The sequence below is a fragment of the Acartia tonsa genome, chromosome 7 (assembly GCF_053477335.1).
Source record: "Acartia tonsa isolate MP-2025a chromosome 7, ASM5347733v1, whole genome shotgun sequence".
In the NCBI taxonomy this organism is placed as follows: domain Eukaryota; kingdom Metazoa; phylum Arthropoda; class Copepoda; order Calanoida; family Acartiidae; genus Acartia; species Acartia tonsa.
The window spans coordinates 40,116,375-40,144,134 of NC_137266.1; the positions used below are offsets into that span (position 1 = coordinate 40,116,375).

Genomic DNA, 27,760 nt, shown 5'->3' on the forward strand with positions numbered 1-27,760 from the left:
CATTGCACGAAGCTAAACACCATGGTTTGGTCCAATCCTACTCCATCACAAACTTCACCACAATCAAAGGCGGCACTCTCATTCCCCTTTACCAATTCAAATCACATGGAATCTGGTCAAAAACCAAAGATGCTGCATCTGTGGCAGTGTTCAGTGCTGAGAATGCTCCTGGCATGGCTGATACATTGAAAACAGAAAGAGGCCTTTACCTGAAAGAAGCAATATTCCAACATATCGATGACACTATCCCACAATACCTCCCCCCTCCTCCACCCCCAAAACCAACGCTTAAGGACATGCTGCCAGAATCTATCAAATCTCCTCAATCTAAATCTCCATCTAAACGCTCTATGAATCAGGATTCTCAAGATTTTATTTCAAATAAAATCATGAGAAAAGACTCGCAGGTATCCATCAACACACACACATCCTCCCATCAAAATCAGGATTCTCAGGATTTTATTTCAAATAAAATCATGAGAAAAGACACACAGGTTTACATCAACACACACACATCCTCCCATCAAAACCACACTCCCCTACCCCCTGCACCTGTAGCACACGGAGATTACAGCCTGCCCCATATAAGCAATACCTCAGAATTCCCCCCCTTCCCCCCTCCAAACTTTCCAACCCCTCTCCTAAATCCCTCATATTGTTTTGATCAAGGAAGTAATTTAAATACAATGGTCTAAATTAAACCCCCAGGATGAATATATACAATGCAACTACAAAACATAAACTCTCTACAAGTGTCTTATCCCTGATTGAACTAATGTCTTTTATTGTAGCCTTCTAGTTTCTATGATCAATAAAAACGAAGATTTTCTACAATTAGGCCAACATGTCCGTACATACGTCTGCAATCCTGGCCGTCCGACCGCAAGCAATGGATTACATTTGAAATGTGCTGAACTCAATCTTTTTTTTACATCAATTCTACTTATACAATCGTTCTTGAATTTTCAATATATTATTCTAAGAAAAACAAAGAAGTTAATTATCAATTTTTTTAAACAAAGTATTTTGAAAAAGTTACTGCATCTTGCAACAAAGTAAGTACTATAACGCTCAGATCTATGAATTTCTTCTAGTTAGGACTCCGCCTTTAAGAATGTTGTCATCCTTGTGTAATAGTTTTTTTTAAATAGGGGAAACACAAGCTTTTTAATACAATAAATGCGAAGCAGTGACAAGCTAAAAACTTTGTTAATTAACATTTCTCGTTTAACAATTATTAACATAGTAATCTTATTTAATATATGTAAGGGACCAGAACTATTTAAAGGAAACTTCGCACCTAAAAACAGTTGTATCATTACAAAATTATAAGATAAAGAAGGCAGTGGGAGTGTCGAACTGTGACGTCGGGGGAAGGTGACAATTGACCAATGAGAGGCCGCTACATATTTTACTGCAGTGAATACTGGCCTCTTATTGGTTAATTGTTGATTTTTTCTGGCGTCATGGTTGGACACTTTTACTGTTTTCTAAGTTAAACCACGGAAAAGGGATCATAAGCACAATTAAACAAAATCTTTAATCTATAAGCACCAACTATTTCTTAATCAAAAGTTAATTTTATTAGTAACACTGCGGAAAAATACAAATATTAATGCACAAAGCCAATATTTATTTTATATTTCAGGGATAAGACACCAGAGTTGCTTTTGTTTTAACATTTCAGCATAATTGTAATAAGCTGCTCTCTCTTTAATTGAATGATTAATTCTCAACAGTAAGTTGTTATAGGGAAAAATCTTTCATTTGTTTTTACCTATTTTTGGCCAGAGCCCAAAGCCAAACTTCTATTAGAAATTTGGGCAAATACTTTTCAGAGGTTTTTTTCCTCTGAAACCCCAGTCCCCCATCTCTGTGTTATCAAGCACAACCCCCCCCCCCCGTGCCCCCCCCCCATTCTCTGTTTTATATTAAGCTCTGTAAAAACTTGTATAGTAGTTTAGTGTAAATATTTTTTTATGTCTCTTAAAGAAAATTTTAATATCATATTTAGCAATGTACGCGGGTTAGGATCTCTATGCACAAACCAAATAGGACATCGAACAAATAGAATCTCCCATAAGATACAAGAACTTGACTTTTCAAGCCAAGGCCTTCCCTCCTTATATTGCTTACTTGAAACAAAACTACCGGCAGATAAAAACATACCAAAATTACCAAGGCATTTAAAATTTGTAGGGCAAACTGCAAACAAAAAAGGTGGCATTCTTATTTACATCCATAATAGTCTTGAGTTTGATAATTTTAAAGTTATTTATTCAAAATATGCTGTGTACGTAAAAATTAAGATTGGAACTACATTCATTGAAAATATCATTGTATACCTTCCCTGTGAATTAAAGGAATGTTTAGCAGTGTTACATCAAATAGAATTATTTATTCAGGAAAATTCTATAGAAAACTTTTGTTTCTATGGTGATTTTAATATCTCCGACACTTCACCACACCATCTGACAAAGGCCAAACGATTAAATAGAATATTAAATAGATTCAACTTGTTTGATTTATCTGAAAAACTAAACTACAACCATGATTATACATGGTGCGCAATCAGAAACGGTAAATTTCATTCTAGCAAAATCGATCATTTTTACTGCAATATTAATATGTTTAATTCAATAAAATTCCAACACAATAGTTTCAGCGATCATAAGCATTGTACTGTGTCTTTTAGAAAGTCCTTTCTTTATTGTTCTCCTACATGGAAAAGTCATCTTTTCAAAAAAACAGACTTTGTTGAGCATTTAAAAAAAGAAACTATTTCATTTTTGTATGATTTGTCTGAAATACAACACCTAAAAAATACTAAAGAGGTTTATGTTACAAATCCAAACTTATTTGATAATGAAGTGTCATTTGATCATTTAGAATACAAAGAAACCTCAGCTTTTTTTGACCTTTTAACACATTTAAAAAAAGCTCATGACAAATTTTTTTCAAAAGACAAGGCATAAAACTCTATAAAGCTTAAATCGTTTGATGATGAAATTTCTAAACTGTACAAAAGTATGAAAAATCAACCCAACATTGACACAGTGGAACAAATACAGAAACTTGTATCAAGTCAACAGGAATATTTTATGTCTCTTGTGTATTCACAAGCAGAGTTTAAATATTTTCGGAGGATGCAATATGATGGAGGATACAACAACATGACTTTTAGGCACATACCAAACTTTAAAAAAACGTCGTATAAAATCAATACAAATGGAGAAACAGTAACATCTCCCCAAAAGTTGGCTAATTTGTTTGCTAACCAACATGCTAAAATTATAAGCCCTGAGTGTGTTCCAAAGTCAACATTGAATAACTTGCTCAATGATTATGATCTTAACATGGAAAAAATTTTTCCTAGAATTAAAAATCTCACCAGTCCATATTCAACTACAAAACAATTCAGGGAGATTATTAATTCGATGAAAAACACAAGCGCGCCAGGAATTTCATCACAACCAAAAGCACTTTTTCTTTTTCTCTTAGATTTATTGCCAACTTTCTTTACTAAAGCATTAAACAAATTATATGATATAGACATTGACAACAGTCCCTTTAGATGGATAAAAGACAGAAATGTAATTTTCATTCCCAAAAAAAACTTTGATCTGACTTTAATTGAACACTTTCGCGCAATAGTACTGTTAGAGATTGTTTACAAAATATTATCTAAAGCCTTAAATAGAAAACTTACGTCATATTTGGACAGAATCGTCCACAGTGGTCAATTTGCCTATGTACCCACAAGATTAATGTCTAATGCAAGTATTAATTTGACTGCCGAAATCAATCACATGGAAAAAGCCCAATCTAATTGCCAAATAATATCATTTGATTTTTCTAAAGCCTTCGACATGGTTTTGGAAGAGGTTTTTAATGTCATTTTATCCTTCATATTCCCTGAAGGCAATTTTGCTCATTGTTTTATTAATTTTACTAATAGGGGTAGATTCAGAGTTGCTGTTAATGGATATTTCTCTAAATGGTTTAAAATTAAAAGGGGCTCGTCGCAAGGAGACTCGCCTTCTGGTTCAAAGTTCATTATTGTCAACCATATTTTTATTGCATGCTTAGAAAGTACTAAGATTAAACATATTTATTATAAAATAGGACCCACCCCTGTTAGACCAAAAAGTTTTGCTGATGACACTATTATAAGCACCATTTTAAAAGAAAACAAGGACGTGTTGGAACTTATAAACCTTCTGTCCAAATTAGAAAATAGTATAGGACTGCAAATAAATTTTGACAAAACAAAAATCTTAGTTCAAGGTTCATATCCAAGTGAATTATCAAAATTAGGCCAAATCGTGGAATACTTTAAACATTTAGGGATATATATTTCCTTTAATCAAACACTAGCTAAAGAAATGACATATAATGAACTTTGTTATAAATTAGAAAAGAAAGCTAAAAGGTTTCCCCTTAAGCCAGGATACAATCTGCTAAAAAGAAGAAATCTATGCTCTGCCCTACTTTCTTCTTCAGCCTATCACATCTACCGAGTTTACAACCCTGACGAGAAAACCCTGCAAAGATTGCAAAAAATTGTGCTGCAATTCCTATGGTCTCAAAGAAAAGAAGATGGTACCATTACTTCAAGAACAAAAATCGCTCGTCCAAGGATTGAATTAGATCTTAGAAGGGGTGGATTAAATTTATTATTACCAAAAAGCCAATCTTTCTCAATATGGATTAATAGTTTTATGAGTTGTCTTAAGTATGCATCTGACCACCCTGACACAAGTATTGGCTTAATTTTCACACACAAACACATGCCTATTAAGTCATTATTAAAGACTTTTAGTTTTCTTACTCTTACTAAATATCAAAAAACTTTCAAAGAACTTTATCCTTGCAAGGGCGGCGATTATTTCGAAAAAGCTTTAGAATTTTTCTACAACCTTGAACATGATAAATCAACATGTCTTTTTTCACCCATTCTGACATCCAATTTTGCAAATATTACTACACCCTTTACTAAAAATGACAAACACATTCTGTCTAATGCAAAAAAATTCACGATAGCTTCAATTTTAGAATGCAAAAAAATTGGTGCCAAAGCTCTATATCTACCAATTCTTGATCTCAATATACATGAATCAATTCATGATCTAATTCTAATTAACAAGTTACAAAAAGTGGTGGATGCGTTCAAGCCCTGCTTCTCTGCTACTAGTTTCAGCCTGCAAAAATCCAAGCTGTTCCTGAACCCACTTAGTTCATTGTTGGTAAAGAACAAGAAACTCTTTTCTTTTCATTTCAAACAAATGTATAAATCTAAAATTGACATAGAATTACCTTCTATAATGACAAGAAAAAGAGACAAACTGTTCTTTCCTGACAAGGAACTTTTTGAACTTACTATTAAGAAACTTTTTAATTTACCAATTATATTACATTTCAAAAACTTTTATCTAGAACAATTGAATCGCACACTACCAAGCAAAAATAAACTATTTAAATTCAAATTAGTCGATTCAAATATTTGCAACAAATGTAATACAGAAAGCAATACAGATCATGCATTATTCTTTTGTTTATTTCCTTCTTATTTTATTCATAAACTAGCTGTCTTTTTAGATATTAAGTATAATAATGGACAACCTCAATTTATTTTTCTAAAAGAAAGCTTTTACCTATTTAATATGTATTATGATGATTTCTCGTTAAATGTATATACTCAACTATCCAATCTTATTTTAGCTGCAAAAGACAAATCACTCAAATTAAGCAAAGAAGACTGTATTTCAAATTGGAATAAAAACAACCTGCATGCCCATACAATTCTCCTAACCCAATTTTCCTTCAAACTGTTACAAAATGCAGGGCAAGAAACTAATTTTATCTCTGATTTTCTTGAGTTTTTAATAACACAGTGATTCCTGTTTTTTCTGATTAATTTCCAGCTACTAAGCTATGTTGATGTAAATAAAAGTCTCGTACTATAATATGTAATTCTGTATGTATATGTCTTTTCTTTATGAAATACATATCTTTAAAACAAAACAGATGACAGATAAATGAAAGTGGAGAGAAAAACTATAACATCTACTCTGCAGATAAAAATAAATTTCGTTTATTTGGGAATCTTATATTAATTATAAAAATAGTGCAAAACCCATCATATTATAACGCAAGAAAATAATAACAGGGAGTCCAGTTTTTGTTTCGTTACGTGGGGCAAGAGGTGGAGAGGAAGGGGGAGATTGCTTCCTTGTGAATTTACTCGCTAGGATGAGAAAATCAAAAACATGATCGTGTGAAATCTGGCCCAACACGGTTCAATTTCTGCTTGAGCCAGCGTGAAATGTGACCCGGCACGCCTCAAATTTTCGTCATGTTGTTGTACCGTCACGCCATTCTTCTCCCGGTTACACAAAATTGTGTCGGCACTTACTCACAATTCACGTCAGGGGCGAAAAATAGAAAATTAGATAAAAATATTCTATTTTTTAATTTTGTAGCAGCATTACTAAAATCTTTCTATTTCAAAATTAAAGACTTTTTATAGAAATATTTCTAATAATTTTTACGATACTGGCTACGCCCAATATTTAGCAGCTGCTTTAAATCCAACGGCTCGAGTTTACTTGCCGACGAAGTAAAACAAGGTTGCCACTTTTAAACTGACAAAAATATTTCAATAAATGATTATTTCAGATTTATTTGCTCTATGAATTTACCAAATATTGAAAATAAAATTTAGATTTTTTATATATTTTTTACAAATGTACATTTTATGTACATTTAACCGGCGACCCTGAAATTTAGATCAGTCTGTTTTGTCTGCTACTCAAGTAGAGAGAGAGAGAAACACAGAGAGAGAGAACGTGTGTAAATTAGTGTAGTGGAATTATTTCACAGATTTTCTGCAAAAGTGTTTTAGCGCATTTTTATGCAATCAGCTGATAATTCATACACACGCCAATTATTACAGAAAACATGATTTTTTAAGGTTAAAAAATGCTGTTATAAATATAGAATAATAATTTATAGTGATTTTTAACAAATAAAAATGAAATAATTTTGATTTAAGTGACAAAAATTGTTGAAAATATTATTTTTGTGAAATTATCATAAATTGAAAATTATAATAAGTGATATTCTAAAGCTTATTAAAAATGTTATCATAATTAAAACGCAGGTAATGTATTATATTTTTTTCTTAATCAAATTAATTAATGAAGAACTGTTTCTTCGATCAGGGCTAGTTTTTAAATTACTGTTAAAATTTTATTTATTAAGATATTAAAATTCTATTTAAATGTTTTTTTTTTTATGATTAAATGAGCTTTCGAGAAAAAATGTCTGTGTTTGATTTTATTTAAAAATACTAACTGTCAAAAAGAACATTTTATATGTCTTTTTCTAACTAGCTAGATATGCGTTGTTGTCTTGTAATTGCTGCGTTGCTTTTGGTAATAAGTCATCTTGTTATTTTGATTATAATTGTTACTTATAAGATTTCACCTATTTAGAAAAAATTGTCCCCAATTTTTAAAACATATGCCTATATTATTAAATTTCACTTCCCCCCATCCCTCCATTTTATTGCTGTCACATTTATCCCCCCCTTTCCCCGACCCCATTATTCTCAGGAATGGAGGGGACTTTACACTTTAAATCACTAATGTATCCAAAGTTTTTATCTACAGTCACTTATTCTTGGTTTAAAATTGCAATTTTTAACAACTAAATAAATTCAATATACTTAATTTGGGATGTACACTTTTTTTGTCTTATCCCTTAAGATCCCTGGTTATATATTATTAAGTAATAGAAAGAACGAAAGGTGAGAAGAGGTGGCAAAGTATTATGAAAAACAAAAAGTAGTAAAAAAAACGGTCATAGAATCAAGTGAAACGTCTTTGAGTGAGGGGACATTGGACTGTAATTTAAACACTGGTACCCGAAGATTTAACAATACATTCGATAGCTTAACTATGAAGACATTTCTTAAAGTTATATGGTTGGGGTCCAAACATTTCAACCAATAATTTTGATATACAGGAGGCGTAATATTACTTGGAATTTGAATCAATTTTTCGTCCATTGCCTTTTCCCTTAAGATTCCAAATTAAAGTAGTTTATTTCAAGACATTTTCAAAGATTTTCACTTATATTTTTTTGCGATTTTTTTTTCAATAAATTTTTCTCTATGAATGAGATGAGCGAGGTACTTTTGAAATTAAATAATTTCTTCCCTTGTCAATGTTTGTATGAAATTTGATCTCAATTGGGGGGGGGGGGGGAGGGAATTATCTATTATTTTGCAAGGCTTTAGGGATAATTTTGTTATTATTACAATATTAGCTGCTATATAAGGGGGGGGGGGGGGGGGTTTAATGCAACCATCTCGTAATCAATGTATAAATGGCACTTAGAATTCGAATTTTGATCTAAAATTCTGCATGAGTAATCCTTGGTAGGTCTATTTTCCCTAAATCGAACAAAAAGTTGGAAAAATAACGGCTAACAGCTGGCGGCTTAGCAATTTAGCCATTTTTTGGGCTATTTCCAATGCAAATCATCACGAAACCTATCTCCACATGATACTATTTTCTGCTCCAAAATGTTTTCAAACGGTTCTAGCCGTTAGTTGCTGGTACTAGAAATCTGAAAATGTTGTTTTTGTATCATTTCACATGATTTAAAGCAAAAATATGTTTCAAAAAGTTGATTCCTACGTAATTTATGACAGATTTGCCCTAAAAATAGCCAACAAACGGCTAAACGGCTGAGCCGTTAGCCGTTACTTTTTCAACTTTTTTGTTCGATTTAGGGAAAATAGACCTACCAAGGATTACTCATGCAGAATTTTAGAGCAAAATTTGAATTCTAAGTGCCATTTATACATTGATTACGAGATGGTTGCATTAAACCCCCCTTAAGGTATAACCATACGTTGTCAGGTTAATACTTTACTATTTATTTATATTGTTAATTACTTTAAATCAATAAATTCTTACTTTCGTGATTTGATGTGTATACCTGCTAAAATTAACTATTTATACCTACTTTAAATACTGTATTTTAAGCTGAATAATTAAACATAATCACCCCTTTTCTAACCCCATTTACTGTTTTCTTTATTTCACCTATTTATGTCACATACATACACTTAAACTCATTACTTTGTTTTCACAGTTATTGGGAAATTTTCTTAGGTCTAGAGAAAATCTAAGTTTAAAATTCTCATTATTTTTCATGTTTATTCAACAAATTAAACGTAAATATTATAAAGCTGTCTTTAAATTCCTAATATCTATAAAAAGAAATTTATTAAATAAAAATATTAAGCATATTTAGACCTGATTTTTTAAATAAAAGGCTTGTTAACCCCTTGCTGAGATTGATTTTTCCAAACTATTTTATTAAGTATTTATTAATATTTGTATTGCATGTACTTAATATTTTTTCAAAACAGTATTTTTTGTGGATTTCTTACCTACATACCTATGTAATTTCCAAATTAAATTATTTTTAAAAAATTCAGTATGGCTTTGAAACCGATTTAGAACCAGTTCTAAGCCAAAATGAAAGATCATTTATATCATAGTCATACTTACAGACTATTTTCCAGGAATATTAAAAAAAAAATCTTAAAATTGATACCAGTTTTACTTTTACCTATAATTTTTCTTTTTTAATATTCGCGGAAAGCTGTCTGTAATACAATGCAATATTAACAATTTTAACCTTTAGTTTTCAGCAAAAAAAATTCATCTTTTACAATAAGCCGTGAAAATGTCAATAAATATTCTGTTATTTGCAAAAATTGACAGGGAAAAGACGCATGTCAACATGTTGCAAGCAAAAACATGTCTGTGTACACATTATTTTAGCATGCATAGTCGTGTGAGATGTGTAGCACACAACTTAGCCAGGGATCTAAAGGGATAAGACAATGGCCGATAAATTGATGTACATCTTCAATAATGATACATAAAAATACCCTTTTGTTGGTTTTAATAAGTGTATGAAATAACTTATTGAACCAACCAATCAAAATACAACAAAAATCCCTAAAAGTTTATGAGCCAACGATAAAGAAAACATTATCACAAAACTTTTGGGACTAGTGTAATAAACAGCCCATTGTCCCCTCCCTCCCTGTAAGATAGCACAAACAGTAATAGGACAAATAAAACGACAGATCAAAAGCTCACTCAATTTTTTTTAATGATTAAAATATAACAAGATCTTTTATATCCATGGGTAACTAGCGCAGCTAATACAAATTAATATGATAGAAAGAAGAGTATTTTTGTGGGTTATTGTTAGTAAATCACAGGATATGAAAGTTTATTTGGTTTAAATCAATTTTTGTTTTAAATCGTAAGAAATAGTTTAAAATCAAGAAAATTATTAGGGTTTTTTTTTTAAACTGTAACTTACTCAGATAGACGTACGGACGGAATACTCTAAATGTAGATTAGCTACGCTCCTACAAAATGAAATGAAGCATATCAAGAGAGATTTGCGAATTTCTGATTCGTGATAATTGATTTAAAGCATATTTAAATGACAAAAATTTTATAAGAATTAAAATCTTTTCAGAATGGCTTCGAAACCGATTAATATCTGCTGGATTAGAACCGGTACTCGGTTAAACTGAAAAATCATGTATAGCATTATATTAAAGTCAATTTTCCGCGAGTATTTATGAAAAAATATTAATACTAGTTTTGTTAGTTCGGTACCTCGGGGCTAACAAAACTTTTCATTTATTTTTTTATTTTAATATCCACGGAAAGCTGGCTATAACACTATGCGATAAATAACTGTTTTTCTTGAATAATTTATATTTTTCAGGTATAAATGCCAAGCAAAGAAAACGGATCAACACGCCGCCATCGGATCGTACCAACCGCCTTTATTCTACCAGTGGATATTTGATGTCAGCCGCGTGACCCAATGATCTGCCCTCAACAATGAGCGATGTCCACCCAACTGAGCGCCAGTTTACCGGGGGGTTGTGGCGTCGTCTTACCGCCGAGTTCGCCGTACCGACTGACGGCGGCTGCTGCTACGGCCGGCGGGGCTAGTCCGCCACACAGCGGCGGCGAGCAGAAACTTGTCAACCGCCAGTTGACGGCGGTTGTCACCACGATTTCATCTTCATTTACACATTCTTCTCATTCACATTTAGGAACAGTGTGTCAGACATCTTTATTTATTTAAATTAAGATAATTGCCCAATTGTTGGAGAAATCAAGTTAAACTTTTTAGGAAAGCTTTCATTTAGTTATGTGGTACCTAACTAATCAGCATGCTCAAACAAGTTGCCACAATTGATCGTGCGATTTTAACATGCTCAAATTAATGATCAGAGCTTTCCTTTGTGCGACGGTCAAACCTTAATTTTATGTAAGTTTTGTTGAAAAAAGTCTGATACACTGTTCGCTGTTACAGAAAACAGCATAATGGTCAAAACTGAAAGAACAATCGACGACGACGGAGTCGACCTATCCTACGACTCCGCGACTAGTGCAGTTAAAAAAGAAATTACCCATCCAGGCAGTAGCCATCCGCTCGATGTGATACATAGGTTAAAAAGTGAGGGGTTAAATATGGGCGCGGGATCTGCGCATAGCACAAATACAACGTCTAGTCATTTTTATTCTCAACCGCAGCATTCGCCGCAATCGGCGGCGGCAGCTGGTAGTCATTCAATGCCGCAGCAGCCCGCCTCGCCGGCCAGCAGCCGTGGCTCCGTGGGCACGAATGCAGGCGGCAGCGGGGGAACCAGTTCGACGCCCGGCGGTAGATTAAAGTTTTTTAGAGGTGAGTAACTTTGGTTTTTACTTTTTATTCCTATAGGTACATTTGTAATATTTTTAATTCATTTAAAATTTCCCTTACCTACTCAATCGTACTTAAAATTTTTTTTGTTAAAAATGTATAGGTATTAAAAAAACCATGCAATCCTTTAGAAAAATTCTCATACATGTTATTAAAATTTGGGATTGCCATTTTTATCAATTTTTTAATGAGCAAAGCAACTCTACTGTTTACTTGTTGTTATTGCTTAACATTAAATTTGTTGATAACGTCTGAATAGTTTTTATAACACCTAGCTGTATACTACTTTACTGTTATTTTTAATGAAAATATATCAGAATTGTTATCATATACGTCCAAGTGTGGAGGTAAAGGGGTGTTTTCCCCCTCAAACTTTGAAACACCTCACTAGACCCCTTCAAAATTTTTAAAAATACATTAAATTACACCCCTCATCCTCAAAATATTAATCTTGGACGTCATTTCCTGTTATTGCTGCGCCTACTATCATACTATGGATATTATTATCCTTGGTTTTTTTTTTATATCTGAGAAATGTCCACATTTTATTTTGGTTAAATAGATCATTTTGACATTTGGAGTTTGTGAATCAGACACTTGCGAATCTATATTATTTACTGGAAAGAGATAGGCGTCTGCAAAATTTATATTGCACGTACTTTTATCTATGTATCTTTAGTCGTAAATCCTAGTCTACTATTAGTTTTACCTTTTTCAAATTCTACCTAAATGCGGGTTTTCTATTATACGGGCTTATATTCATTTTACAACAAATAAATTGCTTGTTTTTTGTAAAAAAAGTAAAATAATATCGACCCTTTACTGTATTTCAATCCTTATTTTATAACTATCGCACCGGTTAGCTTCTAAGACACATAAATGTATTATAAAAAATATTCGAATTGAACAGATAAAGCTTTTTTATTTAATTAAGTAAGCATTTTTACATCAAAAATAATATTTTTTAACTTAATTTTGATATTTTTGTTTTGTTTTATATTATACAGTTCCCTGTCCATTTCTCCCATGGGTAGCAGCTGGATAGTTCCCATGTTTAAGGGGGGGGGGGTTTAATCCCCCCCGTCCAAACTCCTGTTACCCAGCTGAATTAAACCATTTGAAAGGTTAGACGGCGCAGGGGTTTTAAGGGGGGAAGGGGGAAATATCCTAATATCCTTCCACCAATATAGTAGCAATGGATGTTGCAACAGATTTTCATGCCCTCTAATAAAGTGAATCTTGCAGCTGGCTAATATAATTATACCCCCCTTAAACCCCTCCACTCCCCTCCTACTGGATTAACGAACTGACAAATGAATGAGTTTCATGTTAGCAAGCTTAATTGATAAAAAAATTCCCTTCTTAAAATATCCAGGTATATTCTACATCCATTATGGTAACATTGTATCTAACGAAACAAAGTACAGAGACAAGCATTCTCTAAAAATGCATCTTGATGGATAAGACATTGGATGATAAATTGTTGTATAACCCTACGCTGTTGTTTAATAAAGGTACCCAACGCTTTCAAGCTTGCCCATGCAAATGTTTGTCCCCTCCCTCGCGAGCTTTTTACTATTTTATTAGGGTCTGTTGTATTTTTTTATGTGTTGTCTATTTTTTTTCAGTATAGAAATCTCTGTTCCTATATTTTTTGCCTAAACGGTTTTGGATTGATTTTATGTATAAAGGACATATGGTTGTAGGCTCTATGTAGCTTAAAATTTAATTTATCTTATTTCTAGATATCTATAATACAAAGTTGAATGATGTCTGTCTGTCCGTCCCTTAAGATCTCGGAAACCACTGAACTGATCGGATTCTACTCTTCAGGGAATATACCTATTGATCCTGTGGTGGTTTTAGGCTAGTTTCTTGGGGGGTGGGACACCCACAATCCCCCCCCCAAAAAAAAAATTCCCCTTATTTTTTTAAAATTACCTCTTGGGACAAAGCCCCTGGAGGCTAGGGGCGAAGCTGCTAGTGTTAAATAAAGTAACAAAAAGATGTGTTATGAAGGACATTTGTATTATCTGAATTCATAATTCTAAGTAGCAAATCTCTCTAATTTTTCCAGATTTAAATATCTTCATTTCACATTCCTCACACCTATTTGTTGTTAAAAAGGATTAGAGATATTGAAATTAAGATTTTATAAAGATAATAAACTTATCAAGAATGTTTCTTTTTTACTTTCATCATAAAACTGTCCATTGGTATCGCCAACCAAATCTGTCCCCCCCCCCCCCCCCCCTCCCCATGATTTGAAATCTTAATTATTATCATGGTTTTTAATCCCTGTTTTTCTCAGAATTTAAGGGGGGGGGGGGGGTTGTTAACCATTTGTTTAATTACACCTCGTTTTCTGTCATATGCCTATCTATTTCAGTTTTAAGGGGCTATTAAGTATATTTAAATAAACATTTTAACTTTTTTTCTGTAATTTAAGTAGAATATAATTCTAAAGTTTTATGTCTTTAATCTTTGAAACCTAGTGAATTGTTTTCAGTTGACCTTTCCCCGTCATTAATACCATATGGATCTATATTTCCAATTTATCGGCCATTTTAACACCCCCCTCCCCTAATTCTGAATATTTCCCAAATTGGGAACTTTATGGTTATCCCTCCCCCCTCCCCCAATTCTCACCTTCCAATAAAACCAAATACCCCCCTAGTTTTCTCGAATTGCCCATAAATGAAATAGATTTTTATTCAAATGTACATCTGTCATTTGGGAATATTAATATCCAGCAGGGTGGTATATCGTGTGAGTTTTTCATTTAATAATGGTTTATCAAATAATGATTCTTAGGACAACATGGTCCGACTTTATAATCAAATCCTAAAAATAAAAGTATCTTACTGTATCCTGTATTTAAGCAATTTTGTTTAGACTTACAATTCATGTTCGGACACACGTTGTTGGTCATTTGTCCTTTTTTCTGAATTAAAAGCTTCGCTTTTATGTATGTTGTCATCCTTGTTTACTTATTTTGTTACTGAGATAAAAAATTAAAAATCACCAAAAAGCAAATTAAAAATCTTCAAAAACTATAGTTTGACTAATCATATTTCAGTTTTAGGTTTCTTTAGATTAGATATCTTTTTGATTTATTACAAGACATTAATCAATTTAACAATGCATTTTTTTTATCAAAAAATGATAATAAAATAGTTTTAAAGACATAACAAGATGAAAAATGCATTACTTGATGAAAATTGTCCCCCTTAATTGAAATTTTCTCATTGACATAGACACATGAGACATATTTTTGTTTTAATATTTGATCAGGGTTTCGGATCTGGATCCGGATCCGCATATTTTTGAGTCCAAGGATCCGGATCCGCAAAAAAATGCGGATCCGGATCCTTGGACTAAAAAAAATGCGGAAAAAATGGAAAAATCTACCTAAATTTATATAAAATCTCAGACATTCTCTTGATGAGAGCCAATCTTTAAGGTTTAGGTTCAGACTTGAAAATTAAAAGTACTTCGAATGAAAGAATAAATTTTTTTTGAAAAATTTGGTGATTTTATTTTTATTGTCAAGGATTCGGATCCGGATCCGCATACAATCAATGCGGATCCGAAACCCTGCATTTGATGACAGTATTTTGTTTTGTTTTTAATAAAAAGTGTTTGCTTAAACTTTTAACAAATTAATGCTTTTTTTTGTATCTGAGATTGTATTATTTAAGTTCAAATAGATTCCAGTAATGCCATTCAGGCTAAAAGCGAAGCCGAATATAATTTCAAACTCTCCATAAGTTAAAAGCTTAATTTGTTTGTAAACAAATGTTAATAATTTGATGACTAAGGCATTTTTAACCCCCTCTGTTTTGTTTTTATCTTGATATCTAAGCAAACTTTTCTTGTAACATGCAACTGACAGACAAGAAAACGTCCACCATGGCTGTTTCTATAGTGTTTATATTTTACTTAAATATAACAACAGAGTTGTTGGCTAAAAATACTGAAATTGTACTGTAATCTTTGCTTTTATGTAGATTTTAGAAGTCACGTGTTAAACAAAAAGTAGCACACGTCGTCCAGATAGTAAGATCCCACCCAGTGTTATCAAAAAATCACATAAAAAATCGTCCAAAAAAGCAAACAATGTTCAAGTATTTAAAGTGGTAAATTTTGTTTTAAATTGTGTTGAATTGATAACTTAAAATTAAAGACCTAACACAAAATTTAGTTATTTTGTGGGACAACCTGCCTTTTCTATTATTTAAAGAGTGTGTACATATTTTTTGTCTAGGAGGGTTTTGATTAAAACTACAACTTTTTGCCTGACACTGATTTTTAGAGCCAAGTGTGTCTTTATTATACAAGTGTGCTTCTTGTTTATTGATGGGTTTTAAAGGTAATGAATTTGAGAAATATTACAGTACATAAGGACGTCTTAGAAGGCTGAAACTTTACTGTAATTCTTAGGTATTAAAAGAACTTTTTTTCAGTCAAAATAATAATTATGTTTATGTTCCAATTAAAGGTTTATTATAGAAATACTATAAAGTACATAAATTAAAAAGTTTATATGTACTTTTTTCAAAGCACTGTCTTTGTGCAAATAGGACCCTATAGTTTTTGCCATCTCAAAATTGATATGTACCTTTTAGACTTCATGGAAAGGAAGTTTTATTTTTAAATATAAAATAGCATAATAGGACCTACTAAGTCTTCATGGATCTGTTTTATGGTCTTTTTTGTTCAGTATTTTTGTGACCATCTTGGAATTTATACAAATAGAGACATGTACCCAAAGATTGCCTTATTTGTAAACTTTGGTTTGTCCACGGAAAATAATTCACATGCCTATATTTTTCAAGTAATACCTAGGCTGTCTATCTGTCTGTTTGTACTTCCAATAAAGTTTTAAGTGCTTGTTAATTCTTGTTTATATGGTTAAGTATGTTGTTGTTTAAATAATGTTAGGTTAGGTTGCATAAGGACCCTTTCCCTAACCATAATATCTTGCCCTAAATCTAATTGGTAAACAAAATATTCTCAAGCCATTGTGTTTCTATCAATCTATCCTTCTATCTTACCAGGGGGGTGGGGGTGGGTAAGTATGCCCCAATTGTTCTTCTCCCCTTACCCTTTTAATGAAAATTCCCATCCCCTCTAGAATTCTGTCCTTTATACCAAGATTTCATTTGACCTGTGTTTAAAGGATGTGCTACAAAATTATAAAAAAAAACTAAGGACGATAATAGTGAGTATTACCAATACTATAAAGATTTATGGTTATCGTTAGTTTGCACCTTAAGATCTCGCTAATCACTGATTTAAGTAAGTTTTAATTTAGGAAACATCACAATGATCCCGTGAAGGTTTTAAGCTATTTTTTTTTATATAAAATACATGTTGTACAAATGTCTTGAGATGATTTTAGGCTATTTCTGCCCCTGAATATGCTAGGGTGGCAGCAGCTAGCACTACGTGAATCAGGGTCGTATTACGAGAAAATAAACCTGACAGATTGATCTTTTTTTAAGGCAAATATATTGATCCAGCGAAGTTTATAAGCTTTTTATTATACAAAATATTAGTCTTGGGATGGTTTTAGGTTTTTTCTACCCCCTCTTCCACTTTCGAATGTTAGTTCATAGTTAAATGAAATAGAGGTATTGTACAGGAAAAAAAATAGGTTGATCTTATTTTTAAAGTGAAGCTTTTCTATAATTAGGGTCTGTCCGTACGTCCGTAACAGTTAGCTATTTTTGTTAATTTAGACATGTTGGAATTGTCCTATCGATTTCAAACTTATTAAGGAAAAACGTATTGTTATTTTGTAGCACAACTGACCTGTGAATAATGTTATTCGCCTGAGAGAATTTAAACTTCAATAAGAAAATATAAAAGGGGTAAAATTTGCAGAAACTTCATTAGGGAAGGGGGTAAAATAAAGGTGCTTGGAGGGCGGGGCAGGGAAGGGGGGACTTGTTATCTAAAGAGAAATTGTTTTATGCTGGGATAATGATTTTAGAAAAATAGTAAATTAAGATATTTTTCTACATTTTAGGTTTTTTAGAAAACTAATTTTAATCCACTTTTAGTTTTTAACTATTAGAACACTTCTTTTTCTCTCTATCTTTTATTGATTAACCTATTCTGTGTCCCAAATTATATTATATTGTATATTTTACAGTATTTAAGTAAAGGGGGTGGACGGACAGAAATTTTGTTTTTCAGCCATTTTCATTATTATAGTTTCTATTTACTTAAATCATAGTTTAGTCATCAAAGTTTGAAGATTTTTAAAGATTTGGCAGAGATCTTAAGGGATAAGACAATAAGCGATAAATTGATGTACAGCCCCAATTAAAACAAATTTTATAGATTAAAATAATAGATTAAAAATTTTGGACAATCTGTACCAATTAAGATTCATCATCAGTACCCAAAAGTTTTGAAAGGAATAAAAAAACGTTGATATAAAACTTTGGATACCAGTGCAATTTACAATCTAATGTCCCCTCCCTCCAATTTTTACTTGATTTTTGTCTTTAAGACTATGTTTAGTTTTTTAGTTCTTTTGCCCTAATTCAGGGGTAAATACTATTACCTTAAAATATGATATTTTGTAAAAAAAATATGAAATCTTAATTTATAAGGATTTTTTCTTATTTGGTAAAGAAGAAGAAATTTTTTAAATGGGAAGAATTTTCACCCCTTAGGGCCAGGGAATTTTAGCATGGTTCTGTGAACTAAACCCTTGCTATGGGTATATTATAACCGTTCTATCCGCCCCTCCCTCATTTTTATTACTATAGGTGCCCCTCCCCCTGTTAAAAGAAGGGGGGGGGGATAGGAAAGGGCACCTGGGGCGAAATTGACAGAGAAAGGAATTAGGAAAAATAAGGGGGGGGGGGGATGGGGACTCTGAGAGTTTTTAAAAGAGGGAGGGAAATTCGATTTTCAGGATAATATATAATGGGTAAAAATTGCAGGGGGTGAGACAAAATTTAGGAGGGGGGGGGGGTGTCCTAAGTGTTTAGACGGTACTTTAGATTTTCAGAAAAAGGGGGGGGGGTGGAAAGGGGATAGAAAACAGGAAACATATCAGCTGTCCAGTTCTATAACTGTTTCCCTCCCCCTTTTTAATCTTAAATCCTTTCAATTACTAACCCCCCCCCACACCATTATCCTAAAACCCTTTACTTTATGTTTCTACTCGACATGAAAATAATCTAAATACAAGGAGGGAGGAGACATTGGACTCTAAATTACACGGGTACCCAAAGTCTTATAAACATGATCTCTTATTCATTGCCTTAAAACTTTGGGATCTTTTACAATATCTTATCGACTCAAACTAGCTGTGTCCAAAATTTTCGTCTTATAAGTGGTAATTTGGGATGTACATCAGTTTATTGTCCATTGTCCTATCTCTAAAGATTTCTGATATAGGGCTGAGCTTAAAACGTAATGAATTTCCTACATCCCCCTTTCGCCTCCCCCCCCCCTCAAAAAAAAAAATTGTAATACACCCTTTATTTCTATTTTAAAGTTAAAATTAAGACATTTGCTGTTTTACTCTTTATTTCTTTAACTACAAAAGTTAAATGAATTGAATATGCCGTAACAAAATGACCAAATGGACAGACAGACTTTTTTTAGCCATGGTTGTATAGTTACTTAACTTATTTAGAAAAGTCTAAACACAATAGACCGATTCCATCAGGCTTACCGGATAGTTAGAGACTTATCTTATAGAGTAAAGGAAGTGGGATTAACCTCTTTACCTTTTTTTTTACTGTTTCCTCTAAGAAATTGAAAATTATAATGAAAAACAGAATTGACATATATCGTAAGAATCACTTCGGGGCCTTCTAGAAGCATATTTGCCTCCTACTTTTCCGTTAGTAAAAAGTAACATTAAACGATAATTTTAAGGGTTTAAAATTCTGTTATGGATATTTGTCTGTCCTGTTCAACTGTTTGTTTTTCAGAAAACTTTTCCCAACCTTTTTTTTTTTTAAAAAAGCTTATTTCTACATCCTATTTGGTTGTTATATGACCTGTCCATAACGATTAACAAAAACATTGAAAAACCAAAACTATTTAAGTTCTAAAATTAGAAAATGTTAGGAAATTGTGACTTTCTATAATCTTGTATGGTTTTAGTCTATTTTACTCGCGGCTGGTCCCCTAGCATCTAGCGACTCTTATATTTTAAGGAATATAGAAGGGCAGAAAATTAAACAGCCTGAAACCATACCCAGACTTATTTAATAAAATAAAATAACCTAAAATCATATAAGGACCTATAAGAAGCTTCACTGTAAAGGAGAACCATATATGTTCAGCGTTTAGCGAGATCCATCGCTGCAACAGACAAAAAACCTTACTACTTTATAATACAGGATTAAGTCTTGGGATGGTTTTTTGCTAGTCCTTACCCCTTTAAATACAGATCCCATAGATGCAGCACCAATTTTATTGGTTTGTTATTACTGCGCTACTTATGGCCTTAATCTGCCTTGATTTTATTTCATTGTTAAGCGAACAACGTAGATAGGAATGTGGCATGTAATTAATGATTTTTAATAAAAATATTTCAACCCCTTTTCATATATGTACACCACATATTTGATTATTGTTTTATTTTCAAGGATAAAGAACGACATACTCTAATTGTAGAGTAGCTAAAATATCTAGGTATTATATAAAGTATTATGCTTTTTTTTGATACAGCTAAAGATCTCGGAAATGGTCAGTTCGTTTAAGAACTGCTTTTCTGGGAAGTCTTTTTTAATATATCAGGGTGGGTTTAGGCTATTTTCTTGGTTAGGTGCTAGGGATGCAGCCTTTAAGGGGGGGGGGGGGAAGTTTTGACACATTTGCGTAAACAGGGAGCATAGGCTTTATCTTTGGACTGAGAGGATAGGTTATTAGGGATAAAATCATTCTTATATGATGAATTTTCCCAAGTTTTAAGATTTTTTGGATAGGCCTCCAGGTTCCGGAGCTCCAGGCCTCCAGGTCCTCTCTGTACAGGTAAAAATGAAAAAAAAATTTTTTTTTTGAAGAGTTAGAAGTCAACTTATGAAACAAAATTTGCATTTTTTTCTTTAAATATGTGAATAACATTCAAAAATATGCATATTTTGTTTCATAGGTTGACTTCTAACTCTTAAAAAAAAAATAATAATATTTTTTTAATTTTTACCTGTACAGAGAGGACCTGGAGGCCTGGAGCTCCGGAACCTGGAGGCCTATCCAAAAAATCTTAAAACTAGGGAAAATTCATCATATAAGAATGATTTTATCCCTAATAACCTATCCTCTCAGTCCAAAGATAAAGCCTATGCTCCCTGTTTACGCAAATGTGTCAAAACTTCCCCCCCCCTTGGTGTTAAATATTTCTCTACTTTTCTACAATTAACTTTGTAAGAAAACTTTCGTTTCCTCGATTTAAAAAAAACATATATCAGATGTATTCAAAAATTCCTCCATGATTTTGATTAATTGTGGCTTGTGTTATACAATGATTTTCTATAGCATAGCTACTGTATAATTAGGATACATGTACGTACGTCCATCTAACACGTAAATGTGTAATAACATACTGCTTGGGCTACAATACGATACATGAAATATGGCTTAAAACAGGTCCTATTCCAGCGGGTATTAACGGTTTCGAAGCCATACTTTAAAAAAAAATGTTTTTAAAAATCTAAATAAAGCAGGCTTTAGTTTTAGTTTTTCTAATTATTTGTTTAAAAAAAAAACTTCGTTTATCGGTTTCTAATCAGTAAAGGGTACTAATTTAGAACCCAAAAAAGGATAAGTAAGGGGTGGTTTAGGGTCTATTCGCTCACGTGTTACTTTTCAGGGGTGTTTTATTTATCACTCCCCGCCAGTTTTCTAAAATTGTGTTTCATTATATCCTCCTTATTTATTGTATGATTTGTAAAATTTAAAAAATGTTTTTGTTAATATCTAGCCCTGACAATTTTTTGACAAAAACAAAATGGGCATTTCGAGAATTTTCCTAAACGCCACCAAAACAAATATAACAAACACATGGACATTTATTTAACCAGCCACCTATAGGAATAAGCTTTAAACAATGTTTGTATATAAAGTAGTAAAGATTTAATAACTACTGAGATGTAAGTTCTCCTGTTATGGAAGCTTAACATAGGTCCAAAATGGTTTTTGGCTGTTTTCAGTCCCCTTCATATCCCTAGGCTAGGGGCGCATCTGTTATTATTCTAATAAGGTAGATAATATAAAACATTCTGTCTAAATGATTATTATTCTTTGGCTGTAAGAAAAGCTGCAGGCGATTTAGGTTTTTTGTGGGCACAATGATTCAAGTTAATTTTAGATCAAGTTAAGATTTTGTCTTTTCTGGTGTTTGTTTTTCATAAAACATGTCCTTAACTCTGGTGATTTTAGCGAGTATACTCCCTTCAAAAGAACTTTGGAAATCCACCCTTGTCTTATTTATTATTTCACATAATACAATCAATGAATTGGTTTAAACCATTTTTTTTGCTTAAAATGTACTTTTTTAATACAGCCCCTTATAAAAGCAAAGCATTTCTATAATTATTGTCTATCCGTCCTTTACAGTTAGCTATTTTCGTTGATTTAGGAATTTTAAAATTGTCCTATCAATTTTAAACTTTATATGATGAATCCTGTAGCAATTAGGTAAGATTTAGAAAGCGTAACCAGAAAGTCAATACTTTGTATGATATTATTATTCTGTTTATTATGATTTTGAGAACATTAATTCCTACAACAACAAGATACAATATTTCAAATACCAAAAGGGGTAGTTTCACGAAATGCATTTGAACTTAATTTAGTGAACCGCATATTTTTTGCTAGTTTAAGGGTTTAACTGTATTCATATGGCATATATTTGAAAGAATTTCAATTTTCTACCATGTAGTTTTGAAAATATCAAGACTGGAAAATCGTCTTTTTGTGATATATGCAATTTATAAAGACGATTTTCAAGTCTTGATATTTTAAAAACTATGTGGTAGAAAATAAAAATTCTTTCAAATATATGCCATATAAATGTAGTTTAACCAATTAACCAGGAAAAAATATGCGGTTCACTAAATTAAGTTCAAATGCATTTCGTGAAACTATCCCTTTATGAATGTCCTTAAACAAAATACAGAAATAGTTTATTATCTGCCATTGTACTCTCCATGTGTCACCAAAATTCAAAATCCAAAACAAGAAATTAATACCTAATTAAAAAGATATCTTTATAAGATATAACCAAAAGGATAAAAAAAGATATTTTGGATCTACTGCAGTTCACGGTAAAATATTGCTGGTAACGAATATTGCTAAAAATCTATGAATTTTAAAGGCTGCTAGCTGCCAAACGGCTGAACGTACAGATCATGCCCGCACACTGTTTTAAGCAGCATAAGAAGGCCTACAAATAATCTGGAATAGCCATAAATCGATAATGCTTAATTATCTCGCAGTGCAGAGAAATGCGCGAAAAAGGCCTATTTTACGCGTTTTTTTCTTCAGTGAAGCTTTCCCTGTGCATTATTGGCTATTCCAGATTATTTTTAGGCCTTCTTATAATGCTTAAAATGGTGTGCGGGTATGATCTGTACGTTCAGCCGTTTGGCAGCTAGCAGCCTTTAAAATTCATAGATTTTTGGCAATATTCGTTACCAGCAATATTTTACCGTGAACTGCAGTAGATCCGATATTTTTCTTAAGTAGTCAGGTTTCTTGATTGTTGAACTTGTTTAAAGTACCTATTTTAATTTTATTCTAAAAACCTAATAAAATTCACACCCCATTTTAAAACGAAATTAAAAACCTAGATTCTATTATAACTTCTTTAATTCTCAATTTTAAATTAGTTCGTTATCTATCAATTTTGACCTTCATAAGCCAAAAAAATTTGAATCCTTTGACCATTATAAATGGATAGGGTTTTATTAAAATATAACAGGAAAGGCAGAGGTATGTTGTTTCTTTTTCAAAAGTTACTCGTTCCTTCATTTATTGTTATTTTTAACTTTAAGTGTCCCACTCTTTTTCATTTTCATCGTATTTTAAATTTTTTTCGGCTAAAAGTCTTTTGAAGTCGTTCTATGCAGTAATTGGATGTTTATCTGCCATAGTAGTAGGATGAATGTGTGTCTGTCTGTGTATCTTTGCCATTTTTCATCGGCCTTATAAGTTTTGGAAAAGTAGTATTTTTCCCATTTTAGCATATATAATGAGATAGTTACCTAGACCTAACTTCTGATTTTGAGGTTTCAAAAAGTAGTACTAAGATTAAAATTATATTAATTTTTTTCTAAAGCATAATTCTTTAATATAGCAATTATAGGTCTCAAATGTTAATATTTGACTAAAAATATGGAAATCGATCATTAGAATAACTTGAAAATTGTTATCTTTATTTGAATTTATTTAATCAAATGTTGATAACTTACTAATTATTTCTTAGTTATAATGATAAGCGATAACGAAAATATAGCACAAGTCTTGCATAAGAGGATTTTATGTTATAGCATTTTTCAAAGCATCTTTAAATAACAATTTAAAGGTTTTAAATTGTTAAAAGAGCTTAGCAACTTATTTTACCCCCCTCCCATCCCCCCGAAAATGTTCGTTTGGCAGACCTATATTTGTCCATTTAAAAGTCCTAAATTCTAAACCAGGGATTGGGGATAGTAATAAAAAATCACCCCCCCAAAAAATATTTTGTAAAAAAATCTTCCAATTTTTTTCTCAAAAATTTTCGAAATTTTTTGTCATAAACCGAACGATGTTTTTGGGGTTGAATTATTACTATACCTTATTCTTGGTATTTAAAGAAATCATACATACATATATGTATATGTGTGAGAGTTTTTTTCTAACGTCTTTTCTTAACTCTAACATCCATCTTTTTTCATCCCCTTTTTTGTCCACATGACTCCAAAAAGATCTAGCCTTTAAAAGTTATATGTTAGGAATAGATAGGAGTATTTTTTTATGTCAAGGCATTACCCAATACCCATATTAAAATCTTTTTTTTTGCACTTTTAAAAGTAATGCAATGAATGTATGTGTGTGTGTGTATGTATGTAATATGAGCTTCGAATGACACCTCTTTAAAGATTGGAGCTTTTTAAAACAAGTTATATTATAGTATTACATATGAATTTTAGCTAAAACAAGCCTGTAACATTGCTGTCATACTACAGGGGAAAATGTCTTTAGAAATCTCCCTTTTAAAAATCACACATTAAATGGGATACTCCCTTCCAAATTTTAACCGTCGTTTCTTTTCTTATTTTTATTTCACTTCATTCAGCCGTACCTATACAATACACAACTAGTTTGGAACCAAGCATTCAATAAAAGTACCCAAAGTTTTTAAGATTATAACACTTTGGGTACTCCCTTCTTGGTCGGTCCTGTTCTACAAGTGGATAGACAGACATCCTGTTACTTTAAGATATATGATAAGGACGTTGAAATGTTTAAAATTAACACAGTTAAAGCGTACAAAGATTTTAACATTTAAATATTTATTCCAATACGAAATAATATACAAACATAGTTAAAACATAATAATAATAAAAAGATAAAATTAAGACATAAATCGATCCACATAGAACGAATAAAAGAAACAATGTGTATGTTAGGCTTAGTTTGATATGAAATTAATAAAATCATATATTATATTGTTATTCAAGCCAGCATTATGAAGGAGTTTACAAGTAAATTGAGATAAAAGAATAGAGTGTGCATAGAAATTGTTGTCATCCCACTTAATGAAATCGTCCTCTATGCTTATTTTTAAAGATCTATCTTTTGCAACTAAAATTAAATGGGATAATTGTAGATAGAAATCGTTTGAAAAGCCTTCATAAAACATATTGTATAAGTAAAAGTTTTCTTTTAAAAAGATGAATTCTGGCTTACTATCATTTAGAACATAATCTAGAAATAATGCAAGTTTATGTATAAAATAGGTAGGAAACACACAGAAATAGAGGGCATGTTCTGTTGAACTTATTATATTACATTTTGAACATAAATTTGAATCAGTTAATTTAAATTTATATAGTTTATTTTTACTATTTAATGTTCTGTTCATTTGTTCAAGGATAAAATTTTTATAATATAAAATAATTGGCATGCTAAATATTTTTTTTAACGACATAGAAAGCATTTCTTTGTCTGGAATATATAACTTATCACTCACTCTAGTTTTTAGTGCAGGTAGCTCACATGAGTTTTTATTTCTATGAATTAGTTTAAAATGGAGAGAAAATACAGATTTGTTCTTTAAAAAAACTGTTCCAATTGGAATCAAAAGTTGCTTTGCTCTCTTCATGCTAAACACACAATCTCTAGGAAAAGCTGTTTTTGTTGACTCTACTAGTTTACTCAATTTATTTATTAAAGAAACATCTCTAATTATATTCGATAGATCAGATTTTATGCATGGCAAAAACAATACTTTTTCATCAATTTTTCTTGTTTCAAATATGGAAGCGATGGTTAGCTTCTTAGTTTTAAGTAATATATTTTCATCGTGTTTATTAAAAGGTGTTGAAATATTAGCAAAATTGGATGAAATAATGGGGGATTGGAAAAACGTGGATGGTTCATGTTCTAAATCATAAAAAAACTCACTTAGCTTATGAAAATAATTACCACCTGCACATGGATAAAGACTCTTAAAGAAATTTTGATGCTCAATTATTGTTTTATAACTAAATGTAGGTAACATTGCTTGAATGTTTAGATGTTTATGTTCTAAAATTAAGCTAATGGTAGTATCATTATGTTGGGAAGAAAATCTTAGACAATTCATAAAACTATTTAACCATATTGAAAATGCTTGGGTGTCAGGTTTTAGAAAGTTCAAACCACCCTGAGTGAAATCTTGTTCTATACGATTTTGTGAAATTTTATATCTGTATGATATTTAATTATAACTGCTTTTTAGAGGAATTGACTTTGCTTTTTTTTCAAGTTTACTACATAATTCATCATAAGTATGAATTCTTGCTAAATTTTGATTAAAGGAGAGGTAAATTCCAAGATGTTTAAGTTTGTCGACAATTTTCCCTATAGAAGCAAGATCGGGGGGGAAGGTGCCATGGGTTAAAATTTTTGTCTTACTAAAGTTTATATGAAGCCCGATACCTTTCTCAAGTTTGTGCAATAACTGTTTTAAATCATTAACATCCTTATTTGTCTTCAATTGAGAAATTAAAATAGAATCATCAGCAAAACTTTTAGGTTTGGTATGTTTCTTTCCAATCTTATAGAAAATATGCTTTAATTTTTCGCTGATTAAGCATCTTATAAATATATGGTTTGTAATTATAAATTTACTTCCACTGGGTGGGTCACCTTGAGCTGACCCCCTTTTTAACTTGTAGAATTTGGAGAATGTTCCTTTTATAGCTACTCTAAATCTACCGTTATTTGTAAGTTGATTAAACGTTTTTGCAAAACTACCATTGGGAAATATATGCAATAAGATTGAGTCAATAACTGAGGGTAAAATTGTGTCAAAGGCACGTGACCAATCAAGTGCAATGATTTGAGCATTGTCCTTCTTTTTAACAATGTGGTTTATGGCGGCTGTAATGTTAATTGATGCATTGGACATTGTTCTGTTAGGAACAAAGCCAAATTGTTGACTATGAATAATTTTATGAAGATGGACATTAAGTTTTTTATTCAGTGCCTTAGACAGAATTTTATACACAGTTTCCAATAACGCTATGCCACGATAGTCGTCAGGTGACAAAAGGTCACTATTTTTCTTGGCAATGAAAATTATATTTCTATCTTTTATGAATTTAAAGGGGCTTTGATCAATGTCGATATTGTATAAGTTATTCAAAGCTCTTGTTATAAAATTTGGAAAAATATTAATTAAGAACTCAAATAGAATTTTTGTTTCTGA

General features: G+C 31.7%; 3 protein-coding genes and 1 long non-coding RNA gene across 11 annotated transcripts in view; 2 read left to right on the top strand and 2 right to left on the bottom strand.

Moving 5' to 3' along the window:
* Positions 1-27,760, bottom strand: part of Sgf11 (SAGA associated factor 11kDa) — a 229,512-nt gene that overhangs the window by 155,427 nt on the left and 46,325 nt on the right. The gene's annotated exons all lie outside the window — the stretch shown is intronic.
* The window catches only part of LOC145323733 (interleukin enhancer-binding factor 3-like), a 200,880-nt gene that overhangs the window by 126,794 nt on the left and 46,326 nt on the right, over positions 1-27,760 (bottom strand). The window lies entirely within an intron of this gene.
* On the top strand, positions 6,788-11,202 carry LOC145324547 (uncharacterized). Its single transcript, XR_013881285.1, has 2 exons — positions 6,788-7,162; positions 10,834-11,202. It is a non-coding gene; the product is annotated as an uncharacterized LOC145324547 (long non-coding RNA).
* Positions 11,410-27,760, top strand: part of LOC145323730 (uncharacterized) — a 57,451-nt gene continuing 41,100 nt past the window's right edge. For both annotated transcript variants that reach the window (XM_080166220.1, XM_080166219.1), the window contains exon 1: positions 11,410-11,805. In XM_080166220.1, the coding sequence (XP_080022346.1) occupies positions 11,445-11,805 (361 nt within the window). In that variant the 5' untranslated portion in view covers positions 11,410-11,444. The remainder of the gene's footprint in view (positions 11,806-27,760) is intronic.